The sequence below is a fragment of the Lacerta agilis genome, chromosome 1 (assembly GCF_009819535.1).
Source record: "Lacerta agilis isolate rLacAgi1 chromosome 1, rLacAgi1.pri, whole genome shotgun sequence".
Taxonomy (NCBI): Eukaryota; Metazoa; Chordata; class Lepidosauria; order Squamata; family Lacertidae; genus Lacerta; species Lacerta agilis.
Window position 1 is genome coordinate 66,934,523 of NC_046312.1, and position 22,653 is coordinate 66,957,175.

Below are 22,653 nucleotides of genomic sequence, written 5' to 3' on the forward strand. Positions count from 1 at the left end.
TGGCTCTCTTTCTCTCCTTTCATTTTCTAACTTTTTCCTTCCTTTTGGGGGCTCATAAACAGTGTTGTGGTATTTGAAATTGGACAGATCAAAAATATGAAGCTGCATGACTCTCGAAATATACTTTCTGCTTGTGTGACCACAGGGTCGTCTTTAAACAAAGATATGCAGATTAGGCAAGATAGCTGGTGTCAGTAATATTATTGCACCTGTACTGCAGGTATTACTGGGATTATGCAAGGTGGGTGGGTGTTATAATGATTTAGGCTGGGATGGATATTGAGCTGCATCTGGACTAGTGTGGCGTAATGGTTAGAGTGTTGGACTATGACCTGTGAGACAAGGGTTTGAATCCCTACTCACCCATGAAACGTACTGGGTGATCTTGGGCCAGTCACTATCTCTTAGCCTAGCCTACCTCCCAGGGTTGTTGTGAGAATGAAACAGGGAGGAGAACCATGTATACAACCTTGAGCTCCTTGGAAGAAAAAGGTAGTACATAAATGAAATAAGTAAGTAAGTAAGTAAAGTATAGGCATGTCCTAATTGTCCTGTTATAAAAGGAACAGGTTGCATCTTTCCAGTATGGCAAAACCAGTAAAATGCCAGGAACTTGGCAATTCTAGACAAAGTAATAGAGGAAGGCACTCTACCATCTTATCATGTCAATAGTGTTCCTCTAAATTAGATGGACTATAAAACATGAAGGAAAGGCCATGAACAGGAAAGTTGCTACCAGTATAGGGGAGCAATAGAGAACAGTGGTAGCAGAACTGGGAAATAGAAGCAGCTGTAGCACATATGCACACGTGAAGCTTTTCCTCATATTCTTCAGAAGTCTAAAAGGCTGATCATTCAATTGTAGGTTCCTGCTGCTTTTTCCTAAGAAAATGAGGTTACAGTATGTGAAAACAGTTGCCAGTCACCTTTGCCCTAATTACTTTAGGCTACAATATGTTGTGTCTACGTGCCATCCACTTCGTTTACAGAGAACGACTGTTGGATTTGAAATCTGGCATGTGAAAACATGAAACTTTTGCAGTGCTATAAACTATTTATAGCTACACGTGGCTCACTGACTCAAGCACTACAGAAGATTGGACAGTGTCATCTGTGCCAGGCAGTTAGTTGAATGCCAGGCAGTTAGTTCTTGAGCCAATTCATATTCACTGTGAGAACGAGCCAAGAATTTGCAAGCAGAATGAAATCCTAATGTATATATTAGCTTGTAAAACTGCAATGAGGAAACAAACAAAAACAAGTAAACCCATCAACAAGCAGATTAAACTGATGCTGTGTTGAAAGGGCTATAAGTGAATTAGACTTGCCTTCAGTATCGCTCCATGTTGTGCATTCCTATTTCTATGGATTCTGTGGGAATGTCAGAAATGGTTCTTTAAATTTTAAGACCAGCCATGGCCCCTGTGCTTGCACAAGGATCTAATTTCAGATGTAATGGAAAGTAAAGGATAAGATGGGCACGACATTTGGAAATTGAATGTTTTTTGCAGGCAGATCCAGGTTTTGCCCCACCCCTGAGCAATGTGGATGCAAAAAGCAAAGTGCATCAAGACATCAACCAGCAGAGAAGCCTTTATATAATGTTCTGTTGTCGCTTAGTATCCAGTAGCACAACTTGGGGGCAGGACGTGGATGGTGTAGAGGCATAATTTCCCATGAGCAAGAAAACTACAACTTCAGTACCAAATCCTGCATTGTGGTTCATGAATTGTTATTCTTTGCACAGTGTTTTGTCTTAAGTTTGGTTCTTCAGCAAAGGTTCTCTTCCCCTCATTATAGTTTATAAGGCAGCCTTTGTCCCCATTCCAAAAGAACAGAAATAATTTAAAGCTACAGTGTAATATTCTACTGTCTAACCATTTTCTCCCCTAGGAAAAGAATTCTGATGCCCAGGCCCAAGAAAAGACTGCCATGGACTTGGCTGCTGAGCAGATGCGTCTGTGGCCAACACTTAGTAAAGAGACACAACAGCAACTAGTACAAAGTGAAGAAAGTATGGTTTTCAGTCAGGCAATTCATTTTGCTAACCTCATGGTATACCTGCTGGTGCCACTGGACACCAGTAAAAACAAACTCCTAAGAACTTCAGCAACGGGAGACTGGGAGAGTGGAAGCAATAGCATTGTCACAAATAGGTGTGTAATCGGGACAACATTATTTTCGAATGGAGTGATTTTTATTTTGCTCCAATGTAGATCTAACTGATTAGAATTGCTTTTTTAGCATTGCAGGCAGTGTTGCTGAGAGTTATGATACTGAAAGTGGGTTTGAGGATTCTGAGAACAATGACATTGCCAATGCTGTCGTACGCTTCATTACTAGGTTCATAGACAAGGTTTGTACAGAAAGTGGAGTTACACAGGATCACATCAGGAGTCTTCATTGTATGATACCAGGTATGAAGAGCTATGCTGAAGTCTTGAAATATTTTGAGAGGGAGATATTTTGCACTGTCTGAGAGAAGATATTTTTGAAAAGAGCTTCTTTGTGTGTGTTATTTTCAGTTGACAATAAGGGTTTGCACTTCTAATTTTAGTCTGTCAGTGTCCACATAGTCATGTGAGAGCCCTATTATGGGCTTTCTGAAAGCAGTTTTTAGAAGGGTGGAATTATTTTAGTTTGTTTTCTTCTTGCTATGTTTTGCTCATTTGCGGTGGTGTTTGCTCCCAGGAATTGTAGCAATGCACATTGAGACTCTGGAGGCTGTTCATCGAGAAAGTAGAAGGTTGCCACCAATTCTGAAGGCAAGTATTTTGGACTGTGTTTACACTATTTACATTTTAGGTATATGGCAAGTTTGGTCAGTTTTGGGGGCATTCTAATATAATTGAGGAGATATTTGGAACATTTAAAAGGATGCTGAAAAATATGAAAAATTCAACAAATAAGCAGCTTGGCTATAGTTTTGTGAAATATGAACTAGAGAAAAAGGATCAGCCAAACCTCTGAATCAAAATAAGCTGCTGTTGCATGTCCATTGTTGATTTAAGACCTATTCTTTATCGACGCACTCCCTTTTCCAAAGTCAAACAGCATCTAAGCAAATAATGCTTTCCCTTTTGGACTGAAGAGGCAGAAACTCTAACCCAGACACTGAGAACCTGTGCCCCTCCTGCGTTGTTGAACTGCAACACCCATCACCCCCCGACCATTGGCTATGCTAAGTAGGCAACGTTGGGAGTTGGAAGTCCAACAACATCTGGAGAACCAGAGATTCCCCACCCCTGCTCCAACCCATCAAAGCCTTGCATCTTTGTCACTTTTCTAAAAATACGGAACTTATTTTACTCAGTTCTTACTCTTATCCTAGCTGAGATCCAGTCTGCCCGGTAAGCACAGGAGCAGAGGGATGTTTCTGACCATGAATGGTTATGAGAGATCTGAAAGAGTTCAGGAAAGCCCTAGGGGGCCAGAAAAGTGACTGTCTACCCAGCTGGCACACCTTATCCCTTCTATGAATGCTAACAATGTGATTGTTAGTGTGGTATAGTGGTTAGAGTGTTGGACTAGGGCTCTTCGTTAAGTCTCTTTTCTACAAAATACACCCATTTTTACAATAACATGTCTTTTACAAACTATAGCTGTAATTCCAGCTCAATCCTTTTAGTTTGACACCTGTAGTGTACTATGTGTTACACAATTTGTATATATATATATATATATATCTTGTCTTTGGGCTCAGCCCAAGATTCTACGACCAGCTTTGCTACCAGGGGAAGAGTTTGTGTGTGAAGGTCTCCGTGTGCTTCTGGATCCTGATGGCCGAGAGGAGGCAACTGGAGGATTGCTTGGAGGCCCTCACATTCTCCCTGCAGAAGGAGCTTTGTTCCTTACTACGTACAGAGTTATTTTTAAAGGCACACCTCATGATCAACTAGGTATGGTCTTCTTTATGAATGTTAAAATAAATTTTTACTTCAGAACACACTTGAAGCTAACCCACAGTCCATTTAAGTCGCTTAAAACAAATGTGCCAGAATAGGATCAGTATCTATAATTCAACCTTTTGGTCGGTGTAAATTTCTATAATCTGCAGAGCTAATTAAATAACAAATTATTATAATTGTTCTCGTAAGCCTTATTCATGTGTTCAAAAGAACATGTAAGGGCTTAAACTGGGGAGAACATACGTGTCAGGTGAACTCACTGCACCCCAACCTTATCACATTGTCTAGATCTGATGGGGGGCATTTAGGCACATTCAGCTAGACACATTCACAAGCCTTCCTGTGATTGGGAACCATGTATTATCTGCCAAATGCACTTAAAAGCCCCCTTCAAACCTTCCTGCTGAACTTGGAAAGGCTTGGAAAGACTTAGGTTGGTGTGGGACACTCGGCATGTGGAGGGAACTCGGAGGCAGCATGCACAAGCCCGCTTCTCAGTTTAAGTCCTCTTTTCTTTTGAATGCATGGATAGGACTGTGATATGATAGGCTTCATAAAAAGTTTTCTTGAACTATCTGGAGCATAGACATAAAGACAGGCATAGGCAAACTCGGACCTCCAGATGTTTTGGGACTACAACTTCCATCATCCCTAACTAACAGGACCAGTGGTCAGGGATGATGGGAATTATAGTCTCAAAATATCTGGAGGGCCGAGTTTGCCTATACCTGCATAAAGACATATATGTGGAGCATAGGCATAGATGGATGGATGGACGGATGGATGTGCTTATATGAACAAACAAAAAATGTGATCCATGTCCTCAACTGTTAATTATGCATTTCTGGTCTTGAAAGTGATGTAGTCATATCCTTCATTCTCATGCTCATACTGTGGCCTAGATTGCATGTCACAGTAGAGCATGGTTCAGTACAGCATGCATAATCTGTGTTATCTGGGCTAATGCAGACCTCCTAGACCTCTCCTCCTCCCTTGCACCTAGAAAATGGAATTAGGCAGCATTTCTCAGGTTTTCATAGCATGTGAACCAGAGATTATTGTTTATAGCAAACACAAGTCAATTTCAATACAAGCCAACTTCAAACTTTGGGCTATGAATCAGACTTTTTAGTTTGTTATAAACAACTATCCTTTGTTCACAAGCAGTGACAATCTGAGATTAAGTGCAAGCAAAGTAAATTTTGCTGAGGTCCTCCTGCCAGGAGCCAAATGCTTGCTTGGGCTCATTCCAGCTCATGCACATTATGCTAAACTATGGTATGGCGTGACATGTGAAGGTCCTGGTTATAGGTTAGAGCTATCTACATTATACTCAGAATAGACCCATTGAAACTAATGGGCCTAAATTAATCATGTTCATGATTTTAATGGATCTACTCTAAGTAGGACAAACATATGTTAAAAAGATGAGCAACTACTTAAGGATTACTTGGATCACTCACATGAATAAAAGTAGGATGGGTGGATGGATGGTTGGTTGGTTGGATAGTGGCAGATATGCACAAATAATATGGAAACTTCATCTTGTGCAGGCAGAAATATTGAGTACATGACCTTTATTATCATTGGCTACTAGCACAGTAGCTATGTTCTGCCTCTGCTGTTGGAGGCAGTAAGTCTCTGAATACCAGTTCCTGGGAATTAAAAGTGGGGAGAGTGCTGTTGTACTCATGCCCTGTAGGCATCTAATTGGCCACTGAGAGATCAAGATGCTGGACTAAATGAGCCATTGTCCTAATCTAGCAGGCCCTTCTTGTGTTCTTATATACAGGATCAAGAAGTTGTTGTTACATGTTTAAACTGAAAAAGTTGTCAATCAGGTGTTGTTTTTGTTTTGTTTTTTTTGCTTGCATTTGTAGCAGTTGTAAATTCTGAATTACAGTTCTGTGGTTCTTATGTGGCAGTGTTTAACTAGTTACAGGTGGGTAGCCGTGCTGGTCTGCCATAGTCGAAACAAAATAGAAAATTCTTTCCAGTAGCACCTTAGAGACCAGCTGAGTTTGTTCTTGGTATGAGCTTTCGTGTGCATGCACACTTCTTCAGATCTGAAGAAGTGTGCATGCACACGAAAGCTCATACCAAGAACAAACCCAGTTGGTCTCTAAGGTGCTACTGGAAAGTGTTTAACTAGTTTGCCATGAGTGTAAGATATTTAGCCAGTGAATGAGAAATTAGTGAACTGGTTTCTGCAACAACACTTTCTGCCAGAGTGGAAAATAATTTGAATCTATATAATCCTTCACTTTATTAAAAGAGCAGAAATTAATAAAAGTACAGTATTTTAAAATGTCATGAGAACAAATAATGTTAACAGTTTTTAAAACTGCTATCTTGGGCTGATGAAAAAATAACAATTATTTATTTAACAGTTGTCTTACTTGTTTAGTGAAAATTGTAACTGTAGCTTTTTGAGGATAAGAATTCTACTTTGAAATCTCTGTGAGTTACATAAAAATAAAGCAGTGTGTTCCAATTATTTCTACAGGCTGCAGAAAATAGATATGTAGCAGGAGCGATGCATCAAATATTTTGTCATTTGATGCATCACTTCTTTAGTGCACGCATATATATTGGGACAATACATACATTCAAAATAACAGACTTAGTTTTCATTAAAATAGTGGTGGCTTGAACCTAAGACTTATGACACTAGCCAATAAATGCCAGGTTGAGGGTCAGCAACTTCTGTATCAGCAGCAGGTGACAAATCTGATATTATACTGACTTCACATAATTGATATGACAGTGATACATTAGATATGCCATTTATAATGTTTGGAATTCATGTATAAAAGTGTTGCCACATGTTAACACTTTTATATAAATGGCTCTTTCCACACAACCAAAAGTGCCCCACAAAACAAATTTTCCCTTTTGTTGCAAAACTGTAAACTTTGACCCACAGTCACTAGAGCTATGCTTGTCATCCCATAATGTACAACTTTTCTGAATTCATCTTTCTCATGAAGATAGCCAAGTTGCTGAAATTGCAATTGAGCAATCTCAATTAAGCAATCCTAAACACATTTTTCTTGGGTGTAAGCTTCACTAAACACAGTAGGACTTACTTACTTACTTGTAAACATACATATGCTGAATATCTGTCATAATACATTTTAATGTAGTCTGGTGTAATAGAAGGAATAGATGTTACAAGGCATCATGTTGGTTTATATTTTTTAAAATGTTAATGTTAATAAAATAAATCAATTGATTCAGTTTGGTAAGCTAATTAAGGAAGTACATGTTCCTTTTTTTTGGAACTGATAGGCTCTTTAGCATGTCCTTCATGAAATGAGCTCAATGTTTTGATAGACGTTCCAGCTTTGATTATGGCTTTGACTTTCTTGCATCTTTCTTGCATCTGTGTAAGACTGATCAAACATATTGAGTAGAGTATGTAAAATATGAACAGCTCTGATAACTTGAACCATGACGCAGTGCTCCTCTGACTAATATTCTTAGTGGGAGAACAAACTGTTATTCGGAGCGTTCCCATTGCCTCAATAACCAAGGAAAAGAAAATTACCATCCAGAACCAGCTTCAACAAAGCATGCAGGAAGGGCTACAGATTACCTCTGCTGTGTTTCAGGTAAAATAAAGTTGTTTAAAGTTCATAGTTCGTTTTTTTGTTTTTTTGGAACACTCTTTCTTCCTTCTGCATGTTATATTCACAAATATCACCAATTCCAAAATAAATCAACTCTCATGTCCCTGAATTCATTCCACTAAGAAAGTCTGATTATAAAGGCCACAATCAAGCACAATTTTAAAAATATGGAGGCAGCCAATGTTGTTGTTGTTGTCGTGTTTATTCTTTAAAATAAATAAAAAGTGTTGTTGTTGATGGTGATGTTTTTTAAAAATCCAGCACAATTAAGTTAACTTAAGCCCTGTTAGTTTAACAAAGGTTTTGGGGGTTTATTATTGTTAACTACCCTGGACATATTCTATAGAAAGGCAGAGTATTAATTAATTAAACTGATAAGAGAGATCATCTAAAAAAAATGGAAACCATTACAACTATAATTATTTTTCCTAGGAGCATTCCTTTTAAGGGCCACATCTGGAAAAATAAGCAACTGATGTTGGCACCACAAAATACTCATTTTGCAGAAGAAAACTGGTGATACTCAGATGTTGGGGCTTTTGTTTTAACTGGAAAAGCCTCAAAAACAGTTTAGCACTTGGAAAACACCAATGGCGTCCAGCAACGCTTCTTGCTGCCTTTCCCTCTGCTTCTCCAGTGATTTTGCAGAGTTGTTCAAACTTCTCCTGCACAACGATGTGTGTGTGCCTTCTTGCCAGCAATAACTTCCACAGAGTCCAGCATAGAAATCTTCTGCCTCATTTTAATGCTTGTATTTTCTTATCTTTATTATTCATGAGACAAACCAAAATAACACCTTCAACTTACACCATTCTACATAGTGTTGTTGTTTTTAAATAAATACATACAGTGTGTTGGAATAATAATATTTATTTATTTATTTATTTATACATACATACATACATACATACATACATACATACATACATACCCCACCACTCTGGGTGGCTCCCAACAGATTAAAAACAGAATATAACATCCAACATTAAAAACTTTCCTAAACATTAAAAACTTCCCTATTACTATTTTCAAAATGTCTATATGATTTTCTTTGATACAGTATTAAACATTTTCTTTTGTCTTTTCTAATTTTTAAGCAATGCATTACAAAAATGATTTAATTAACCATGAAGTTTATATAAATTGTTTCATAAATCAGTAATACTATTTTTATTATAATATTTCATAATATTTTAGAAACTTGATTTTATATTTCTTACATTTTATTTTACCTTTTATTTTTAATTCATTGCATCTTTTTTATACATAGCTGATTAAGGTAGCTTTTGATGAAGAAGTGGGCCCTGAAGTTGTAGAGATATTTAAGAAACAGCTAATGAAGTTTCGCTACCCCCAGTCCATCTTTAGCACTTTTGCTTTTGCAGCTGGTCAAACTGCACCTCAGATAATCTTACCAAAGCAAAAAGAAAAGAACACTTCCTTTCGGTAAGGAATGGTCCCTTTTTGTATCTTTGCTTCTTTCTTATAAATACTGTTCTATATTATTAGTTTCAAAGAGGGTTCTGCAGTGGAGTTATATTTAAGAAGTTTTAAAATCATGCTTATAGCATAATTTAGAAAAGGAGATGCTGCAATATATGTGAGAATTCTAATGAAAATTGCATCATAATTATAATTATAATATGCAACATTATGATCATTAAGGTGGGATTTTCTGTATTTCTTGTTCCCAAATCACCTCACCAAATCTTCCTGTTGGTGAGAGAGGGAACTGCATCATGAAAATATGCCTCTGATTGGGAACATGCTGCAATAAAAAAACCCTTTCATGTACAATATTCATTAGAAGGCATGGGATCACATCTATACTTTGTATATATTCCACACTTTTCTCTAGTGGCTGTAGGAGAGGAAGTTCCTAGAAGGGATAATGTCCAGTTTTCCTCTTTCAACCTTGATACAGATACTTTGGTTCTTTTCTAAATTGTAGCACTCTTTCAAAAACAATTGTAAAAGGAGCAAAACGTGCAGGGAAGATGACAATTGGCCGACAGTACCTACTAAAGAAGAAAACGGGGACAATTGTGGAAGAAAGAGTGAATCGTCCTGGGTGGAATGAGGAGGATGATCTATCAGGTAAGAAGTCTTTAGATGGGGCTTTTCTGTAAATATCTGAATTCAGCTAATGTATTACACTCTGCAGTGTGCTTGCTTCACTAAATATTAAGATAGTAAAATAATGCAACTTTAGTTTCAGATGACAGTGAAATGCACACTAGTGCTACTTTGAAAGCATCAGAGAAATCAACTATGGAGCAGCTAGTGGAAAGAGCTTGTTTTAGAGATTATCAACGCTTGGGATTGGGAACTATCAGTAATAGCTCTTCTCGCTCAAAAACAGAGTACTTTCGAATAACGGCCTTGAACAGGATGTATTCTCTTTGCAGAAGGTGAGCCAACTTTCTTGTAATTATTAAAACCACGACCCATAAAATACATTGCAAATGTCATTGCAGTTTAACAAATATTACAAAGCCTTGTTTATGTGAAATATTATTAATTCTGGAAGGGTTGTAGCTCTTGCTTTGCAATCCCTGGCATCTCCAGGTAGGGCTGGCAAACACTCCTGTCTGAAATCCTGCCAGTCAGTGTACACAATTGTTAGCTAGATGGAATAATAGTCCAACACAGTATTTATTTACTTTACATACCATGACTTCTCCCTATTGACCTTCAAGGTTCTTTTGGCCAAACTACACCCACCTCCCCTGATAACAATCTCTGGTTCTGAGCCCCAATCTCAGTGATTTGAGGTGGAGCAAACTCCTAATTACTTCATATAGATGCTGATTAGTATTGGAGACAAAATGGTGCCCCATGGCACTCTCAAGTGTAAATACCAGGAAGCTGAAGAGCACTCACCCTATGCTAATCTCTGGACATGACCCTGTAAGGTGGAACAGAGCCACCATAACAAAGTGCCACCTATACCCATCCACAGAGTTGGTCCAGAAGGATACCAGTACAGGCCTGAACCCTGGTCTGAACCCAGAGTGGAATGGATCCAGATAATCAGTCTCATCCAATAATATCTGCAGTCCTGCCACAATCCTCAATTATCTTCCTCCCCCACCCCAAGAAATATTTGCAGCTGGGTAATAGTAGTGGCTGCACCATCATCTCCTTTAGGGTGGAAGTCACTTCCACTGTCATGCAACGAAGCATTGAGCACACCCTTGACCCACCCATTCAAGACCCCTCAGCATAATTTCACCAGTCACAGTGGGCAGCGATCCAGAGGGCACATAGTTGGACACAGCCCTGCAAGTACCTCATCTATATCATCAGGCTGCACAAGCTGAAATTGATCCCACAAACACTGGACACTTCAGCTGGAACTGAAACAGTTATTGTAGCAATTAAATTGCTCTCAAGTTGATTGACTTAATTGTCAAAATGATCGGCCAGAGGCTCATCCCCACCAATTAGCGAGACCAGATTCTGGATTCTCCTGAAAAAAGCTGTGCTGGATGGAAGCAATATGCTGCTGCCCCTAAGAAAACAGAATTTGCAGGAAATAGAAATTGTGCCAATCCTGCAGGTAGCTAGTAAAAGCATTTAGTTTATCATTTGGTTTTTTTATTTATTTTATTTTATTTATTGCTGTTTCACTCTAGGTGGTCTGTTTGCCTGTTGATGTACAGAATAGTTATATAGTTGGTTCACCTTAAAATACATATACACATTTGTAGGTTTGTATAGAATTGTGGAATATGTTCAAGAGTTGGGGAAGGTTTGGAGAGTGGGATGTTACCAATCAGCAAGCCACTACCTTTCTACAGTTGCCAGAGTCTACCCAGCCCCTTTGATAGCCTTTCAGAGACCTGGAATCTCCCATCCACAAGGCTTTAAAGCCCACATGTGTTTCTAGGGGCTAGCAGTGTTCACCAGTAACAAAGGTTTGACAGATCTGGGTTGTTGGTTTTTTTTAGGGCTCTGGAGCATGGGTAGGCAAACTAAGGCCTGGGGGGCGGATTCAGCCCAATCACCTTCTAAATCTGGCCCACGGACGGTCCGGGACTCAGCGTGTGTTTACATGAGTAGAATGTGTCATTTTATTTAAAATGCACCCCTGGGTTATTTGTGGGGCCTGCCTGGTGTTTTTACATGAGTAGAATGTGTGCTTTTATTTAAAATGCATCTCTGGGTTATTTGTGGGGCATAGGAATTCATTCATCCCCCCCCCCCGCAAATATAGTTCAGTCCTCCACAAGGTATGAGGGACAGTGAAAAAGTTGAAAAAGTTTGCTGACCCCTGCTCTGGAGCCTGATACATTGTTCTTTCAGGTCTCTATAAACAGCCTGTTTATTGAGTATTCATAGATTTTGTTTGCACAAGGTTTGCAGGGAGGTTACATGACATCGACTGTGTATTGAGCACTCTTTCTTCTGACTTGAATGAATCAAAGACGGAAAGTTATATGAGGTTGCATCAAACAATTGCTATTCTACAATTTATAGTGCATTTTCCCTTCACTTTTCTTACGAGTGGGGGGGGGGGTGTCAAATGAATTTTGCAGTCAGCCCTGGGACTTTATTGTTCAGAAACTTTCATAAGAGCTTCACTTTCCTTAATGTCATATGCAAGACCATACTGTGCATTTCTGAAAACCAGGAAATATTCATATAGATTAGAAATGTAATTTTTAATCATCTTAACTTTTATGTAAATGACTTTAGACACGTGTTCAAATTCACCTTACTTAAAAACATCCGGAGTCCCTGGAATCTTTTCTCTTTCGGCCAGGGTTGGAGTAGAATCTGAAGCAGCTGCTTTTCTTCGTTAACTTGCTCTATTTTTTAAAATAAATTATATAACCAGCAGTTTGCGTACTATCATTTCAGAGCTGTTTAAATGGATTTTGATGCAAGCCAGAGTTGGTTTCTTGTCAGAGCCAAAGTACTGGCAGTGTTTAGTGTGTTAAATTAGAGCATCTAAACATTCTTGCTCATAAAAAGTAAGTGCCTGTAAACAATCAGTCTAGGACAAGTATGAAATGTACCATGCTGTTTCTTTCTGTGTTGCTGTAGTGATCCCCTTGCTGCTTTCAAAGGAACTATTTAATAACACTTAATCTTAAAATGTAATATAATAACATGTTAAGGATTGCGCTGCAAACAATTTATGTTGTCGGAAAGTATCCGCAGGCTTCCTCATTTTCACTTGCCATGGCAGGTGTGCCACCTTCGTCTTGTAAGCATGATGAATGATAAAAGCCTTCTTTCTGGCAGTTGTGCTGTAGCCTAATCTCTGCCCTCTCGCCCAGCTCTAAGATTGAGAATGAGGCTGTGGGCTGTTTGGCAGCTGCTGCTTGGCTAAGGCACCCAAATACAAACCATCAAGCCCTCCAAAAGTTGGAAGGGCGTCTTTCTTGGCTCTGGCTAGGCAGAGATGCTCAGGGTGATAGCAGCAAAGCTTGTAGGAGAAGAGGGAGAGGGAGAGGGAGAAACAGTAACCTGGCAACCCCTGTGTTTGGCTTTACTATCAAGCCTCAGCAAAAACCATATCAACTGTTTGTATCCACCAACGATAAAATGATCAAGGAAGAAAATAATAAGTAAACCACTTCATGTGCTGGGATAAAATATTAGTTATTTGAATTAATTTGTGTACAGTACAATTGCTTATTGCGGGAGGTTCAGTTCCAAGAGTTCCTTGTATACATGAAAATCATGTATACCAAAACACTTGGCTCCACCCAATGGCTAACAAGTGAGGGAAGAGAGAATCCCCAAACTCCCAGAGCCTGTGTGCCATGCAGGCCTTGCCCAGCAACCAAAGTGGAGAGTTTAAAAGCTCTTTTCACACTGGGTAACCCAAACCTGCTCAGTACACAAACTTAGAGGCTAGGGATGGTTGTGCGAGAACTCTGATGGCCCCACAATATTGGGTTATCCAGCGCATAACGAGCTCTCTATCTTGCTTAAGGTGCAATGTCTGCTCAGTGCACCAGCTCTGGGATGCTCATGTGAGATTTCACAGGATGGCAGATGGCAGACCTGGTGCAAGAAGAGCTTTTAAGATCTCCACCTTGCTTGGATTTAACTTGGAGTCTCAACCAGGCTGCTTCCATCTGTGTATAGTTGAAATCACACAAGTTAAATGTGCGTAAGATACAATCATACTGTACTTTAAATGTGAGCTGTAAATACAAAAATAAATTAATATAGAACTTGATAAATTCTGATGTTATCATTTCCATTCAATATGCCAGTTTTTACAGTTCAGCTCCATAGTGGCCCACCTCATTGTAAAATAATAAAAGCAACACTATAATTCAAACAAACATAAAACCAGGAAGAGTCAATATAAAAGGAATTAAAACAACTCAAAGGCCTCATAGGACAGAAATGTTTTAATTCCTTTTTAAAAGGATCCCTCACAGGATGGAATACCAAAACTGGAAAGGAAGGCACTACTATTTATAGGTAAAGGTTTTGCCTTTGTTAGTGACAGGGCAGGCAAAAGAGACCTTTTTATGCTGAGAAACAAAATAATGTGTCTTAAACATTTCAAAAATAATGTTCTTTAATTATATCCCTAAATCAGTGTTTTTCAACCCTTTTTGGGCAAAGGCACACTTGTTTCATGAAAAAAATCACAAGGCACACCACCATTAGAAAATGTTAAAAAATTTAACTCTGTGCCTATATTGACTATATATAAAGTAATTTTTCAATTTTTCCCACGGCACACCAGGCAACATCTCGCGGCACACTAGTGTGCCGCGGAACAGTGGTTGAAAAACACTGCCCTAAATGATGTAGCAAAGAAAGTTATTCATTTTGACAATGCGATCAATAAAATTATAAAGGGAAGTTGGATGCTCTGCTTTAATCTTGTTACTCCCCTCTTCTTCTGGTTCATTGAAGATGGCTCAAGTGGGATTTATAAATGCAAACTTGGCTAACATGATTGGTGGGTTTTGAATTCACACAGTATCTGATTAACTGAAACATTTGGAATAAGTAAGAAATATTCCTCAATCACATCTGTTTTCCTTGTAGCCTGGTACCACAGCTTGGCTTATCTGAACCATCTAATTCTCCCCCCCCCCTTCTTATTGATTTAGCTATCCAGGGCTACTAGTGGTACCTCAGTGTGTGCAGGACAGCAGCCTACAGAGAGTAGCTCGCTGTTACAGACACAATCGCTTGCCAGTGGTCTGTTGGAAAAACTCAAAAACCAGCACACTTCTGCTTCGAGCCGGTGGCTTTCATGGCAAAGGAGTTGTTGGCCTTTTCAAATCTCAAAATACACAAACATCAGGTGAGTGCATGTTACACTTTCAGGATATTTTGTGGGAAAGAAGTATCTTCAATATAAGTTTATGCAATCTGCTTTTTACTATGTTTTTCTAGTTCTTGTCTTCCCAAAATGGTATCATAGTGGATGCCAGCCATGGAATTTAACATTTAGGGCAGTATTCAACTCCTTTGGGTCATCATTGAGGATTTCCACTTGTGCAACTGAACTTCCTCCCCCCAATGTACACCCCATGCTTTGCCCAAATCTGCTCTAGTGGGTGGGATAACTTCTAGAAAGATTTATGAGTCACACTCTGAAAGGGGAGATTCCCACCACACATCCTTGTGTTAACAAGAGACTTAGTGCTACATTGGACACAAACCATTATAAATACAGGGCCATCTCTTACTGTATTTCTCCCCTTCTCTCTGAAACATTGCAAATATTGCATTGGGGCTGATAATTGAAATAATAATATTTAGGAGCATAATGGAATGAGTGATGGGTTGAATTGCTTATGTGTTCTTGTGAACTTCCTTCTGAAGTGTCTTAGAGAAACCACCATCAGGAAGAGGATACTAGAAGTCATAGACTTTCACTAAAATGTTTATCAAACAAGAGAATAGCATGGAAGTTCAGTCCTACAGCAGTCTTATTTATGATGGCCAGTACTCTCCATTTCACCATGTTGTCATGGAATTATGTGGATACCAGTGCCCCCCCCCACACCCTGGTGCCCTTCAGATATTTTGGACTCCAGCTCCCATCAGCCATGGCTGGTGCTCAAGAATGATTGTAGTTGTAATCTAAAGCACTCCGGTAAGAAGCATACAGAATGCTTCTCATTCACTAGAATCTGAGGGGTGGAGGCATGCTGCAGCCTCATCTGGCATTCCCCTGGGGTAGAAAATTCCTGTTCCGCCTTTGTGAGGCACAGAGCCAACATGGAGATGAACCTCAGAGTTCATCTAATTTGGAAAGGAGGGAAAGGGCTTATTCCTGAGATAAACATTGGTGTTGCTGGCCTGCCTGAACAACTTGCCCTATGGAATTTCTAAAGAGGACAGTGGATAGAATAATTCATAGTTATGCACAAGTTACATAAGCAGTGAATCATTCAAGAGTTCATGATGAGGATAGATGTTCATGGCTTAAATACTTCAGCATAATCCTATGAATGGCATACTACTTTGTGTGAGTTTGTAAGTAAAATACATACACACAATAAATGAATTTTCCACAGTGGCTCAGCAAATAATATACAAAGCATAGCTGTGCAAGTTTGTGTGGGTGTGTACTGATATCTACTTTCAGTATTTTAAAATACTAGATTAAATTACTCCTTAAGCTTAACTACAAAAGTTGAGCAATTTGCAAAAATAAAACATAGCAGCAGAGGTAGAACTTTGGCTTCACCCCAATAGAAAACCATCGTACTAAAATCACATAATGTGTATTCCAAAGTTTGGTGGTTGCATAAACATAATTATGCACAAATAGAGACTACCCAATTCTCTACACTGTTTGGGGGGGGGGGCTCAATGAGTGGGCTCGCTGGAGGGCAGGAGAAGGGGGGGAAACGGGGAAAGAGGCAAAGTTTTAAAATGGGATAATAGGAATGGAAAAGGAAACAAATATAAAAGGAGCCTGGGGTAAAAGGGGTCTGCCTCTAAGAACAAATCTAGTTGTGGAAAAATAAAATGGGTGAGTCTCATATGAGGATAACTGTAAAAAGAAGGGTGTTCATATGAAGTAAGCAAACATGTTCCTCTCTTCAGAAATCTAAGTTTCAGCCACCAGACTCAGTCTTTGCCTGTATTTTTTGCAACTTTATTAATGAGCTATACCCAGGAAGTATTTTGGGAGTATCTTTCAGCATAGCAAAAGTGACATTTATCATAGGCATGTTATCCTTATTAATGTGAACAGACATGTTTTTATATGTGAAAAGGGACGAAATTTCCTCCATAGCCATAAAGGAAACTATATAATGAGCTTTTTAGAGACAGCAAAAAACCAACAAGAAACAAAGCAGCAGAATACTCCTCTCCTGGAACATGCACATTAATGTGGTCCTGTTAAGCCATAGTTTGGCTCACCATGATGTGTAAACAGGCCTGTTTTAATGGGAGAGTGATGGTATCCCGATATTCTGAAATAAAAATTATTGCCACAGGAATTTATTCTTTATATATTATACTTGTGATCATAGAAGGGTAATTTGTACTTCCCATTGATACTTGAAGGTAGGTTGGTGATCAATAGTTTAATCAAATTTTATTTGTTGGGTTTTATTTTTAATACCAGAATATATTTACCATTTTCTCAACATTCTTTATCATGTCTGGATCTTAGGAGTAATATTCAGCTATTTAAATAAGAGCATACACTGGGTAATGCTTTCACTTCAATGATATGAAATATGCTGTATAAAGGATCAATATAATTTATTCCCTCCTTTGTTTGTATAGCTCCTACATCACTAGAATCATCAAACAGCATAGAACAAGAAAAATACCTTCAGGCCTTACTGAATGCAATTTCTGTGCATTATAAAATGAATGGCAATACTCTCACTGTCAGGCCAACAATTGCTTTGTCTCCAGGTAATGTTATGCTTTTATATAGCTAAATGTAAGACCAGTTTGACTGTGTTATTATTTATTTTGTTTTGTTTCCTAGTTTTATCTCTACATTCTCTCAGTGTGCCGTTGTCTGAATGGTTCACTGTCCACGTAGATGACCTGTCTAGTTTTGCATATAAATTTTTCATGTTTTCTGCATATATTTTTTTCAGGGTAAATTTCAAAAGTAAAATGACTTGACTTAAGCAGAATTGTTAAGCAATGAAATTCTATTCCATATAGGTGGAAAAAATGTACAGTGCTTATATCAAAGTATTGGAAATTTATGCTGAAGAAATTGATTACTTTTCGTTCTCTAACAAATGTAGGAATGGGGGTTTTTTAAGCAAAGAGATTAAAATGTAATAAGCTTTTTGTAGATAGGTCTTGATGAAGTCATTAAGAAATGCATTAATATTCTATTTCAGTTGTCATGTGATGAAACCTGATAGGGTTCATGCAAAGGTAAAAGCTGCTGTCTTAGACACAGGAGCATGCAACTTGCCAAGTATGTCCATTTGGCTTAATCAGTTGGTGAAATCAAGTGTATCTAAATTCTGGCTTTTCTCATAACATAACACCATCACCAAATTGTGCATGCCTTGCTTCATTTGTTGTTAAATACTTTGATTGTGTTAGCCATGCCTAACCTTCTGTGATGCTGCAAATGTATACTTTTTAATTATGTGCAATGTCTCTTAAATGTTGTAAACTAGCAACAATTAGATATATAAGTCATAAAAAGAACATTTCTGTGTAATTTTTAAAAATACCTCTTGGGCCTCAGGTCAGGATAACAAATAGGCAATGTCATCTTGCATGATACTGTACTTTTAATCTCTCCATTCTTTTTGACTGACTTTAGGCACTGAAAGGAGGGCTTCAAGAATGTCCACTGTGTTTAAGCAGGTAGTGCCAGGACAGTTGGATGTAAATCTATCCAATAGCTTTGCCCGAGGAGGTTAGTAAGACTAGTTCAAAGCCTACACGGGGATGTAATATGAAAATAATGGTAACATTTGAGGAATTGTTATTGCGTTCTGTTTCTCAGTATAAACCAAATACTACCAACTAGTCTACCAAACTCCACCTGATCCACTTTTGAGAACAGGCTTACCCTTGCTGAAATAGAAACTGCACATGCAAATGGATATGCATGTGGTTCTTGTGATTGGATTCCTGCATCCAGTACCAAGAGCTGTGCATGCAAATTCTGTTCACTAGACTGGGACCATGCTCTTTAGCAGATGATGGGTGCCACCAATCCTGTCTTGTGGGTGGAAAATTAACTGAGCCCATTCAGTCATTTACACACACAGAACCTATCACAAAGGCAGTGGCGGCAACTGTTTAACAAGCTGGTATGACCATGCAAATATGTGCGTGCACACTTCTATGATATGTGGATATCTCCAGGCCACTGTTTCTACTTCAGATAATAGTTGTAAATACTACTGGGCTTCAGGCAGTTGTAGCTTCTAATTGTTCCATAAGGTAGCTCAAATGTGAATTGTGAAGAGTATTGCTTTATTTCAGTTACTTGTATCACAGAAGTAATGTGTAAACAAACTTGTAATGGTGAAGTAAAAATTACTTTTCCACTATACACCAATAATTATTAAACACAAATAATTATCTTCATTCACAACCTATATTGATCACTTTGAATTGTATCACAGCCGGTCCAGATTCTCACTTAACTGAGACTGTGCAGTCAGCAGAGTGTTTAAGTGTAAATATTCCTCTGCATAAAGTGACGCATGCAGAAGCTGAAGGAGTATGCTTGTTAGTCTTGAATGTGGTGATATAGAATAACCAGAAATTGACTATTAAGTACTGAGAAGAGTGACACTTTAAATCTGAAGTGCACAGGTTTAATTGGAAAATCATGTTCTAGCAACTAATAGATTTAGAAACTAATAGAAATTATGTTTTAAAATGTGATACACCCATCGCAATGAAGTGAGAGTAGACTTTGTAATGCTTTGTATTACTGGTTATATACTGTGGAAAAGTAAGGAAGGTGCTGAATTGTGAAGATAGTAGTTTGTCTAATGGCTCACTTCATTGCCCAATTACTCCAGAGTTCTTGAATTTAAGGCAGGTTCATCTGTTGACTACGATATGACTAATGTTCTGGACTAAAAAATGACAGTACCAATTGAACTGCATTAAATTGAGAAAGCATGGTGGGATTGTGCACAAGTACATGGGTGTGTTTTACACTGGTCATTAGCAAGGCCTATTAGTGTATTACTCAAGTTTATGAAACAGTTTGTATGTTACACTAAATCATGGCTTAGCAATCAGTGGACCTTTAGAATCCTAAGCAAGCCATCAGGCTCTCATGCTGCCAGGAGAACTTAATTTACATTTCAAAGAATCTGTACTTAAGTGTTATATGTTAACTAGGAACAAAGCCTAGTTGCTAAACAAGTCAACTTCATAGTGCATCATTTGAAGTTTGCTTGTTTAGCAATTAACTACTGTTTGTTTTAAACTAGGATTCTTAGATCACTCACCTACCTATTTTGAAACTGAAATCTTTGGAGGAGGAAAGATGAGGAGAGCACATGAGCCCAACATTTTACTCATGTTCTCTGTGGCATATCTGTGGTTAACCATGGTTTAGAGCTGCATGCTAGCTAGTTTAGCATAAAGGGGGTATAATATACTGTAGAAGGGTTCTTGTACTGTGCCGACAGAGAAAGAATCTATAAAGAAAGTACCACAATTCTTTTGGAAGCTAGTCAGTAGCAACACTAAACCTGAAAGCTTCTGTCTAGGAGTAATTGTTAGTCACAGAGATCTTCTAGCATTGCCGTCATACAACTTGGGAACCAGATTATATGTAACAGTGGCAGGAAATGAACATGGTGGGAAGAATAACAACTCACCCCTGTTATGGGGAGCATAACTCAGTCGGTAGAGCATAATGTATGATTCCTCTCCTGTCATGCTGCCATTATTCACTCCCAAAGTACTGTAGGGAAGTACTTTACCACTGAATTAGGATGTGAGTAAATAAGAATGCACTATGGCAGTACACTTGAACACAGTCTGGGATCCCCCTCATAATATCACAACTTGTGGTTTCCCATATTTTCCATTCCAGAGTGTCCATGCAGACAGTGACTGTTTTATTCAGAAGTATTGTATGTGTACATTTCATGACTGTTCTGTGTCACATTCTATATAAACAAAAAACTTAATTTACTGTAACTTTTTTATAAAAAAAAAATTGCTGCCAGGGAAGCAAAATTTTTAATGTTCACTATTATCAGGTTACGTTGTGCAGGTTAATTAAATATGCTAACATTTTTCTCGTTGACCTAATATGAGTTCTAATTTATTATAATCCAACAATTCAGCATCAGCAGAAGTGATGACAACTATTTTTAACTTTACAGTGCAGCTTATTCTTTTACACGTATTCGTGATTTTAAAAAGAAAGTCCGCAACCATAACAATTAGAAGCTCCATATAGAAGCCCCTGTCTAGATTTAGTGTCTTTGGCAATCATTGCCTTATATTTACTTATTTTTACCCTTATCTCCATAATTACAGTTACTAGAATTATTATTTTTTTCAAATAAAAGCAAGAATTCTCTAAAATGTAGATGTACTGGCAAGCATACTAGAGTCCATTGTTTATGGTATCTGTCAGAAATGTGACCAAATAGTTTCATTTTGCAAGAGTACGAACATATTACTTGAAGTAGAGGCTTCTGCTTCTAATTCCATTTTTTTATTTGGCTCAAGTATGGTATGGTAATTAATCAGGTATCTGAAACAATGTTTGGCATCCAGTTTATCCTCCAGCCATCTAGATATTAAGTGGTAATGTTAGTGAAATAGAATGTTTCCACAGGAATAATGGTCCCCTGCTGCTCTCAAAATCTTTGATGTTTCTGTAGAAAAATTTGGAATCTAAGCAAGAAAAGAAAAGTTTGTAAAACAAAGCAGGAGTCATTGTTACTGTGGTTTTCTATTTAAAACTACATTTCCATTATACCAAATGGCCTAAGTAACTTAACCCCATGGGAGGACTAGGTCGTCTTCCCCCTCCTGCACAGTGCATGAGTGCTGCTGGACAGGACTGCCCAAGAACAAAATAATGCATGCTAATAATGTGACTGTAAATAACCACATGCTTTGCATGGTGCTTTAGGAATGTAGATCTGTTTAGGTAAGGTTATATGGACGTCTGCCCTGCATTTAGATTAATTTATGCTTCTGGCAATCAAAGTGGGCAATAGAGATAAGTTGTGCTAAACATTTTTTAACTTGACAAATCTCACACTATTTTAAAAATGTTTTTCACAATGGACAGGTTTCCATTTGGTATAATGCAATGGCACATCATTTTGGCTGTTTTGCATGTCTGCAAGTAATTGCAGTGGCCATGAACATTATTCTGTTTGGTAAATGATTTAATATAGAATTTTCCCCCTCCTATTATTTTTCCCAAATTATTTTAGCTTGATTTGCTTTTCCTTTTTTCTTTTTGGCGATTCCTTGGCACTAGCCGTTAAAATCAAATATAATAAGCAGTTGTTTCATTTTAATCAAGTAAATAGAAATGTACAAGTAACCTTTTTCTTCTTTCCTGTTCAATTTGCTGTGACTGTCTCATTGCAATGTGCATTCCATTGCTCCTCCTTTTCCTCCTGTCCTTACTGCTATCTGCCAGTGCTTGGGTACAGAGATAAATGTTTCACACATTCAAATTCCAAATCAGGAAGAGTCTATCAAGGTACCGTATTCTTTGCACTAATAGTACATTCTACCATCTCCATGATTATGCATATCAGTATAGAGAAACCATGTAAAGTTGCTTAGGCACGTAGTTTAGTTACCATGTGACAGCTTTGCTGCAGGATAATATGGAATAACTTCTAGATCATAAGTATCCTTGCAATCATTGCAAGAAAATGATAAAGAATATATTATCCCATCATCCAAGCTTTGATACTCAGTAGCCACAGAGTAAATATTCATGCTGACATAAATTTTAAAATCATTATTTAGTAACATTTTATAGAGATAATATACATAGACCTTGGTGACATAATTATTAGCACTGATAAAACAATGATTTCAAACTGAGAACAGGAAACGTGTTGTATGCCACTTTTGGTTTGTTGTTTTTTAATTTAAAAAAATCTTCTGTGGCAAGGAATAGTAGCTGGGAAGTGATACGTAGAGACCTGTAAACC

General features: G+C 38.1%; 1 protein-coding gene across 5 annotated transcripts in view; it reads left to right on the forward strand.

Annotated features, from left to right (window-relative positions):
- SBF2 (SET binding factor 2) overlaps positions 1-22,653 on the forward strand; it is a 214,641-nt gene that overhangs the window by 172,550 nt on the left and 19,438 nt on the right. For 2 of the 5 annotated variants that reach the window (XM_033152645.1, XM_033152683.1), the window contains 12 exons: positions 1,894-2,156; positions 2,245-2,417; positions 2,692-2,765; positions 3,704-3,899; positions 7,395-7,522; positions 8,811-8,986; positions 9,492-9,637; positions 9,753-9,951; positions 14,635-14,831; positions 17,282-17,416; positions 18,300-18,395; positions 22,128-22,190. In XM_033152645.1, coding sequence (XP_033008536.1) covers positions 1,894-2,156; positions 2,245-2,417; positions 2,692-2,765; positions 3,704-3,899; positions 7,395-7,522; positions 8,811-8,986; positions 9,492-9,637; positions 9,753-9,951; positions 14,635-14,831; positions 17,282-17,416; positions 18,300-18,395; positions 22,128-22,190 — 1,846 coding nt within the window. The remainder of the gene's footprint in view (positions 1-1,893; positions 2,157-2,244; positions 2,418-2,691; positions 2,766-3,703; positions 3,900-7,394; positions 7,523-8,810; positions 8,987-9,491; positions 9,638-9,752; positions 9,952-14,634; positions 14,832-17,281; positions 17,417-18,299; positions 18,396-22,127; positions 22,191-22,653) is intronic. The other 3 variants (XM_033152655.1, XM_033152665.1, XM_033152673.1) reach the window with 3 other exon arrangements.